The sequence below is a fragment of the Octopus bimaculoides genome, chromosome 14 (assembly GCF_001194135.2).
Source record: "Octopus bimaculoides isolate UCB-OBI-ISO-001 chromosome 14, ASM119413v2, whole genome shotgun sequence".
NCBI classification, from domain to species: domain Eukaryota; kingdom Metazoa; phylum Mollusca; class Cephalopoda; order Octopoda; family Octopodidae; genus Octopus; species Octopus bimaculoides.
In genome coordinates this window covers 16,978,153-16,987,661 of record NC_068994.1, presented here as the reverse complement: position 1 = coordinate 16,987,661, position 9,509 = coordinate 16,978,153, and the positions used below count along the sequence as shown (strand labels likewise).

The following is a 9,509-nucleotide window of genomic DNA, read 5'->3' as shown; positions in this document are numbered from 1 at the left end:
TATATATATATATATATATATATATATATATATATAGGGAGGATGCACACACGCAAGGCTAGATCCCCAGTAATGCTGAGGTCTAGCATTTCAAGTTATCAAGATGCTTCTAGTTGCAAGCTGTTTATGATCATGTGGCAAAGGTTTTGATGATGCTCTCTTGATATATGCAGGGTTTAAATATTAGAAGGCAATACTCCAGCATGACCATGACAGCAATAGCTAACTAAAGAACTAAAGAACTAAGAATAGACCTACTTTGCGATATTTCTCCCTTTCTTCATTTAATTCTTTCACTTTCCGCTCGTATTCTTTCATCATTTTCACTTCTTCGTCTGTCCATTCTTCTTCATTTGGTCCAACTAGCGGCATCGGTATGTCCTGAAATTTGGAGAGAAAAGATGAAGCAAAAACACTATTTTTATTTACTTCTTTTTAACGTCCATCTTTCTATGTTGGTATGGTGTGAGAGAGAGAGTGGGGAGTAGAGGAAAAAAAGATATAGGGAACAGAAGGACAAGAAGAAAGAGGAAAAGGTTTTTGAAAGTAGAGACAGAGAGGAGGAGAGTAGTGAAAAGAGAAAAACGGTTGGAGAGTAAAAAGAGAATTTCAATGAGAGAGAAATGAGGGTATGTAAAAGTAACAAACATTACAATAATTCAATGTCAAGCAGACGTAAACCAGATGTTAATGGTTTACTAAGTGTCTGGTAGTCTACTTTTAAATCCCGACAAGATGTATTTTCTGAAATGTGGACATAAAGAAAATATCTTGTTCCTTGAATTTATGTATTCACTGAAGGTTCTAAAGTATTTTAATAGATACAGTTTTTCAAGTGAACACACTGAACATTTTTCTAGACCCATTAATATAGAGTCTGGATCTAGAGGGGGTTTTTCATTTGGTATCAAAATTGGTCTCTTTATCTTTAAGTTTCCAGATTAAAGCTGAAAGGGTTGTTGAATGTCTCTTATCACGGTATCTAAAATTTAAAAGATGGTTGTTATATCTAGATTTAAATCTTCCTTCCATAGTTTCAATATAACGTTTGATATTTGTATGACCATTGTTGTAGTTTGCTGAAACCTGTGCTTCATAAACAATGGAAGATATATCGCACTCCTGTCCTAGAGGACATTTAGATTTGTCTCTACATGCGCATCAGGGGCAGACTTAAGTTGTCTGTTGCTTATTGATATACAATTTAACTTGTGCGGGTGGCACATAAAATACACCATTTTGAGCGTGGCCGTTGCCAGTACCGCCTGACTGGCCTTCGTGCCGGTGGCACGTAAAAGCACCCACTACACTCTCGGAGTGGTTGGCGTTAGGAAGGGCATCCAGCTGTAGAAACTCTGCCAAATCAGATTGGAGCCTGGTGTAGCCATCTGGTTTCACCAGTCCTCAGTCAAATCGTCCAACCCATGCTAGCATGGAAAGCGGACGTTAAACGATGATGATGAGAAGAAAAGGCAACTTTTATTGTGTGTCTATTAAAGATTTTATTGTATCTATGGGTTCTAGGGAAGTGGGTATCTGCTAAGTGCAAGAATCTTCTACCTACATTTATGCTGACATTAAGGGAGAAGGCAGCGTGGGGATGGGGTGAGGGCAAACCATAAAACTTTCCAAGACCTATTCTTACTACTAGATGACAGAGGAGGCAGGTGAAGAAGATTTTATCAGTAAAGCTGCTATCCTGTAGGGCCTTATTATAATAATATGGGGTAGTCTTTTTGAATATTTCTTGAGAAGAAGAAAGGCATATGATCCTACAGCTAATTTTTAGAATTAAGTTCTGAAATAAAATAGGTGGGTGACAGGAGTGTTTATTAATATATTTAAGGTTCTCGTTAGGTTTGTGGAAGGGCTATATGAATTAGTTTTAAGATCTAAGGAAACATCTAAAAAGTCAGTTTTAGCAAGATATTTTAAGCCCTAAAGAGTTGAAGGTAGAAATTAATTGCTTTCTAAAGGAATCCATAGTACGACCATCACAACTGTGTGATACTGCTAAAGCATCGTCACAGTATATACTGATGCTATGACCATGAAGTTTCAAATTAAGATGGTTTAATATAAACCAACTAAATAACATATATCCATGCCTTCATATGAACCCATTGAGACATCAAATAATTCATTTTGATTACCTTTTTTGATCCAAAACAATCCATTATTGAATAACAATGTTTTATATGTTTAATGAGCTGTATTTCTTGCTCATCTATGATTATAAATGAATGTACAAATTCTAATACATTACGTAGGAGCTTTTCAGATATTGATGGATAGAAATGCACAATATCAAACTGTGTGAATTTCACTTTATTTTTATTGCAGATGGATTTGAACCAAGATATCATTGAGAAACTGTTAATCCATATCAACAGATTTGACAATTCCTTAATTTTACTGTTAAGGTTTCTTAAAATTTTTTACTTGCTAAACTATCTTCAGTCTTAGTCAGGTTAATTAGCATACACTTTGGTCAATTGTGAAAGTCAGGTTTATGATCCTTCAGAGAAATAAATGCTTCCTTTTTGGCCAGACTTCAGTTCTTTTATCTATATTAAACTTATTTGCAAAGGTTTTATCTTCCATGTTAAAGTTTTTCTAATACATTTTTCCAATTCCCTAAAATGCGTGTGTGCATGTATTATACACAGACATGCACATATGCACGTGCACACACACACACACACACACACACACACACACACACAGAAAATCATCATCATCATCATCATTTAACATTTATTTTCCATGTTAACATTGGTTGGATGGTTTGACCAGAGCTGGTAAGGCCAAGGGCCACACCAGGCTCCATTGTCTGTCCTGGCATGGTTTTTATAGCTGGATGTCCTTCCTAATGCCAAACCACTCCACTGGGCACCTTTTATAAGACACTAGCACCAGTGTTTCTAACGTGGCACAAAGACAAGTGCTTTTTTATGTGGTACTGGGACCTATTTCTTGATAATTACCATTCACCCAACTACTCGTACATACAACTTTTCTTATACACACATCTTTACACGGAATAGGATCAATCAATTCATATATTGTTGTGAATTATGTAATTACTCTAGTGAATATTTCACAGTATTAGAATTCTCTCCTTAGATAACGGCATCAATTTACATCACACAAAAAAAGTCACCTTCTTCAATTCATCCTCTTTTCTGATCTCAAGAACACCACCCATCATATCCATTATGCCTCTTTCATGGGAATTGTCAGCTCTTTCCCTCCTTATACGCTCCTCTTCAATGCATTTGGCTTCTTCTATGGCTTTTTTCTCCTCGGCAGTCAGGTACCTTTCAATTGTGACCTGCAAAATTTAAAGACGTGTGTAGTATGCAGGGGACTATCATTAGTTATACTGAATGAAACAAAGAGGTGAATGAGACTATAAATACTCAAGAAGAGAGTATGTCTAGAAAGACAGAGATGGTTTCAAAATATGCACAAGGCCAGCATGTTCAGGGGAAGGGTAAGTCAATTACATTGACCCCATTTTACAACTGGTACTTATTTTATTGACCCTGAAAGGAATGAAAAGCAAAGTCAACCTCAGAAGAATTTGAACTCAGAACATAAAGACAGATGAAATGCCACTAAGCATTTCGCCCAGCGTGCTAACATTTCTGCCAGCTCGCTGCCTTAGAAGATGTAAATATTGAAACATTCCTCATCTTCAAAGGTAAGGTTTAAAGTCTGAGATTTCTTAATCTTAACTCTGTAATAATTTTAAACCTAAAACTACTTACTTCAGAATCATCGACTATAAAAGCCAATTCCGGTCTCTCTGCCACAGTAAATTCTGGAACAAGGACCTCTTCACCCAGCTCAAGGTCAGATATGATCACACTAACTCGCTTGTTCTTCTCTTTGATTTTGCCAATCTCTACTTCTTTGCGGTTAAACAACTCATCAAACTCCTTGTTGAAGGTTTCCTTTATTTTGTAGATGATGCCCTGGGAATGATTTGGAAAACAGGAGGATTTTTAGCAGTAAGAAGATTATATGTTAGTATGTATGAGTGTGTGTATGTATGAGTGTGTGTATGTATGAGTGTGTGTATGTATGAGTGTGTGTGTGTGTGTATGTATTCTTATGCTTTTTTATTTGTTTCAGCCATGCAGCTGTGGTCATGCTGGAGCACCACCATCTGTATGAATATATAGATATATGTGTATGTGTGTTTGTTTGTGCTAGCATGTGAATGTATATATGTGGTTGTATGTGTGTGTGTATATATGTGTACCAGTAAAGGGATAGAGAGAGAAACAGACAGACAGACATACAGACAGACAGACAGACAGACAGATAGATAGACTGACAGACAGAGATAGACAGACAGATAGACAGACAGGCAGGCAAATAGACAGAAATAGAATCAGAGATACAGATCTAGTATGTATGTGAAAGAGAGAGAGAGAGAGAAAAAGAGAAAAGAAAAGAGAGAGAGAAAGAAAGAGATAGTATTGTTGTGTGCATATATTTTTATTTTAGATTTTCAAAAGAGTATGCAATAAACACCAACACAAGCCCCACATGTTCATAAAACTGATGCTTTGTACTCTATTCAGTGGCATTAAGCAATGGAGAGATCAATATCCTCCTGGATAGAGTACATCAGTGTATTCATATAGTGTTGTGGGTATATGGGGGGTGCTGAAAACCTCCTGGTTTTGGGTAAAAGAAAATGCAGGAGGATTCATTAATTATGATTTTATTCGACATATTCCCCTTTCAGATTCCCACACTTATTGTAGCAATCCTTCAGTTTTTCTAAGCCCTGTAAAAGAACTCAAAAAGTTGGGCCTCCAGCCAGGCCTTTCACAGTACTCTAAAGCCAGGAACTTTGCAGCACCTCCTCATATAAATAAGATGAAACATAAGGGAATTTTAATAACTTGTAATAGAATTATCTGTGATATCTTCTGGTCTCGACTGTGAAGCTCCAGTTGGTTATACAAGTATGCACTCTCACCACCATATGAAGAACCTGGAGAAGAAAAGAGCCATAAATGATAATTGGTTTCAGATTAAGGTACAGGGCCAGCAATTTAGAGGGGAGTGGGGAAGTTGGGCCCATCAACTCTAGTACTTGACTAGTACCTAATTCTATCAATGCCAGAGAGATGAATGGTAAAGTTACCCTCAGTGGGATTTGAATGTTTGGAGCTAGAACAAATGCCACAAAGTAATGCTTTCCAACACTCAAAGGATTCTGTCAATTTACTGCATAATAATAATAATAATAATAAGAGCACCCAGAGAGTGCAAACCTCCACCAAGGCAACACCAACGTCCTCTCAATGATCTCAATGATTAGCTGGAGGTAGTTTTTAAAATGAGAATATCTGAAATAAACTTGACTGTTCTCACAAACGGGAATACTAAAAATGAACCCGACCACTCTCAAAAATTAAGTTAAAAAAAACAGGAAAAATAATCCAGAATCCTTGTCTGGTACTGGATCAATTCCAAAATCAAATCAGTTCATGCCAGTCGTGAGGCCAAACATCCCTGAAAGTTTCATTTGAATCCATCCAGCAGTTCTTGAGATATTTTGTCCACAGACAAACAAACAAACACGAGTGAAAGCAATACCTCTGCCTTCACTAAGGTGGGGGCAATAATAACAACAATAATAATTATTCCTGTTATAGGAACAAGGCCTGAAATTTGGGGAAGGGGTAAGTTGATTATATCGACCCCAGTACTCAACTGGTACTTACTGTATCAACCCTGAAAGGATGAAAGGCAAAGTCGACCTTGGCAGAATTTGAACTCAGAACATAGTGACAGACAAAATACTGCTAAGCATTCTTCCCCAGTATGTTAACGATTCTACCAGCTCAACTTTTTATTATTATTATTATTAGTAGTAGTAGTAGTAGTAGTAGTAGTAGTAGTAGTAGTAGTAGTAGTAGTAGTAGTAGTAAATGGAAAGAGAATTATCAGTGAAACTTACCAAAACTTCCTGCAATTGCAGTGGACATTGGCATCTCTTCTGCTCTGCTTTCAATTGCCTTTAGTAAGAACCAAGAAATAAGAGAAATATACAACCAAATTATTACAAGCTCCACAACAATGAAGATGAAACTTAAATAAGCTTGACTATAATAAAAGAAAATAAAAGAAACAGAGAAACAACAATAAATGTGGAATTAAGATGCTCAAATTTTTCCTCTTTTTTTCCCCTTCTCTTCCTTTCCCTTTTTTCTTTCTTTTTTCCACCCTGTTATGTCAACTTCTGAGAGAAACAGAAACAATATCTGTAGTGATGATGAAGTTTTGGGGACTCTAAGAATTGAAATGGTGTGGCGTTTAATATATGGATAGAAGAAAGTAGCCAAGTCATTTATTTTAGACTCTTTGGAACTATTTTTCAAAGGTGGTACTGTTATAATTATTGTTGCCTTTGTCCCTAGTGGCCAAAATATATCGTAAGGCAATGTTGCACTGTGTTTGTGAATACATCTTTAGATCATCAGCCTCAGTCCAAACTGACAGAACAAATGTTTTCTTCCTCTTCTGTTCTTTCCTTTTCTTTTAAATTTACTCACATAAGAACATGTTCTTGTGAACATTCATACTTATATTTTTATTCATTTTCAGATGTCCAGTTGACTGACAAATGTTCATATATGGTCATAAGTTCAAATTTTATTACAGCTATTGCATCATGTTTCAAGGTAAGGTGCTTCACTTTGCTTGCCAAAGCCTACCTTATAAGGCTGACGACTGGTTCCACTCTGACCTGAAGGTTGAGTGGTTCATGGTAGGGAGAGACAGACAGACAGAAACAAAGAGAAATAGGGAAAGGAAATCAAGCAGCTGTAATAAAAGAGATTATTTACTTTGACCACGTGTTATAATACAAGGTTGCAAAAATTGACTCACGCTAAAATGAAATAAAACAGTAAAACATAAAACTTCAAAAACATTTTCAAAAATTTTATAAGATAAAATTTAAAATTCAAAATTCAACAATTGCAAAGCTGCATCCTTACAGTTCAGCTATGTAATAATAATGACAAAACATGTTTTAATATTGGTGATTAAAGCTAATACACGGAAATTTAACCCTTCCACATTCAGATTACTCTGTAAAATGTAATGTTTATTTATTCACATTGTTTTAAATTAATCATGAATTATTTTGTGACTTCAAGATTTCAATGATGTGAGGCCTACTGTTTGAAGGTCGTGCTTCACCACCTCATCCCAGATCTTCCTGGGTCTACCTCTTCCACGGGTTCCCTCAACCGCTAGGGTGTGGCACTTTTTCACACAGCTATCCTCATCCATTCTCGACACATGGCCATACCAGCGCAGTCGTCTCTCTTGCACACCACATCTGATGCTTCTTAGGTCCAACCTTTCTCTCAAGGCACTTATACTCTGTCGAGTATGCACACTGACATTACACATCCAGCAGAGCATACTGGCTTTGTTCCTTGCAAGCTTACACATGTCCTCAGTAGTCACGGCTGATGTTTCACTGCCATGTAGCATGGCTGTTCATACACATGTGTCATACAGTCTACCTTTTACTCTGAGCAAGAGGCCCTTTGTCACCAGCAGAGGTAGGAGCTCTCTGAACTTTGCCCAGGCTATTCTTATTCTAGCAGCTATACTCTCAGAGCATCCACCCCCGCTACTGACTTGGTCACATAGGTAACAGAAGCTATCAACTACGTTTAGCTTTTCTCCCTGGAATGTGGCAGAAGTTGTTTTCTGCACATTGTCAGTGTTTATTGCTTCTGAACATCTGCCACATACAAAAACTATCTTGCTAGTTAGCCTTCCTTTGATATTGTTGCACCTCTTATGTGTCCATAGCTTACACCAGATACATCTTATGGAGTTTCTACCTACACCTTTTCTACAGATCGAGTAGGGCCTTCCACCTGAAGGGGTTTGTGGTTTGCTTGCCTAACTACTTATTAGGACTTTGGTTTTAGCTAGGTTGACTCTAAGGCGCTTCGATTCTAATCTTTGCTTCCACACCTGAAACTTCTCCTCTAGTGCTGATAGTGACTCAGCAATTAGAGCAAGGTCATCAGCATAGAAGAACTCCCAGGGGCATCCTGTCTTGAATTCCTCTGTTATTGCCTGGAGGACTATGATAAATAGGAGGGGGATGAGGACTGAACCTTGGTGGACCCCTACCTCTACCCAGAATTCTTCATTGTACTCATTGCCAACCCTCACCTTAGTAACAGTGTCCCTGTACATGGCTCGCACAGCTCTCACTAACCATTCATCTATCCCTAGTTTCCTCATTGACCACCAGATAAGGGATCAGGGGACCCTGTCGAAGGCTTTCTCCATGTCAACGAAAGCCAGGTACAGAGGTTTATCTTTGACTAGGTATTTCTCCTGCAGCTGTCTTACCAGAAATATAGCATCAGTGGTGCATTTCCCAAGCACGAACCCAAACTGCATCTCATCTAAACTGACTCTTTCCCTAATTAGTTGGGCTATGACCCTCTCTGTGTCCTTCATTACCTGATCCAACAACTTGATACCTCTGTAATTATTTGTATCTAAAGCATCACCTTTACCTTTGTAGCAGTTGACTATGGTGCTGCTACACCTGTCACTGAGTATGATTCCTTCATGTATCACCTGGTTAACTATACAGGTGACTAGGCTATAGCCAACACCGCCAGATATTTTGAGCATCTCTGCGGTAATTCCTGATGGGCCAGGAGCTTTCTCTGTCTTCATACTCTTAATTGCTTTATCTACCAAGGTACTATCAATTTGGATAGATCGTCCCTCTGTTGGGTCGACACTCGGCAGACTCTCTTTCTTCCGTTCATTCTCTTTATTGAACAACCTTTCATAGAGGCGTCTCCAAACTTCTCTCTCTTTGCAGCCATATATATATATATATATAGATAGATAGATAGATAGATAGATAGATAGATAGATAGATAGACATACATATGCATACATGCACATACATATACACATATATGCACACATACGTGTATATATATGCGCAAATATATATACATATATACTATCATATGTGTGTATATGCATACACACACACACATACACACACATATATGCAAATACTTATGATGAAATATAAGAAATAGAGATAAATAAGTAAACAAAAACCTATATGAAGAGCACAGATACAAACAGATACACACACAAGCATACATGCAAAACACAGAGACATGTGTATGCATATGCACACAGACACACGCATTCACACAGATACAGACACAAGTACATGCACAGATAAGGATACACATCACAGAAGGACAGAATGGTTTAGGTGGAGCAGGAGGTTACACATGGATGGAAAGTGTTGCTGAAGAGGTCACAGATGAGTGATGAAAGATTTCCTGACAATAAACATAAGGTAAAATAAGAATAATACAAGTGAAGAGCAAAAATATAGTGTGTGTGTTTATTAGGCAAAAAAAAAAAAAATGACCATCCTGAAATATAACAATATGTGTGTGTGT

General features: G+C 37.4%; 1 protein-coding gene across 5 annotated transcripts in view; it reads right to left on the bottom strand.

The window, feature by feature from the left end:
- Nucleotides 1-9,509, bottom strand: part of LOC106883371 (cilia- and flagella-associated protein 43) — a 99,256-nt gene that overhangs the window by 23,612 nt on the left and 66,135 nt on the right. For all 5 annotated transcript variants that reach the window (XM_014934359.2, XM_052972703.1, XM_052972705.1 and 2 more), the window contains 5 exons: nt 5,987-6,044; nt 4,923-5,014; nt 3,774-3,980; nt 3,164-3,334; nt 259-381 (listed from right to left, as the gene is read on the bottom strand). In XM_014934359.2, coding sequence (XP_014789845.2) covers nt 259-381; nt 3,164-3,334; nt 3,774-3,980; nt 4,923-5,014; nt 5,987-6,044 — 651 coding nt within the window. The remainder of the gene's footprint in view (nt 1-258; nt 382-3,163; nt 3,335-3,773; nt 3,981-4,922; nt 5,015-5,986; nt 6,045-9,509) is intronic.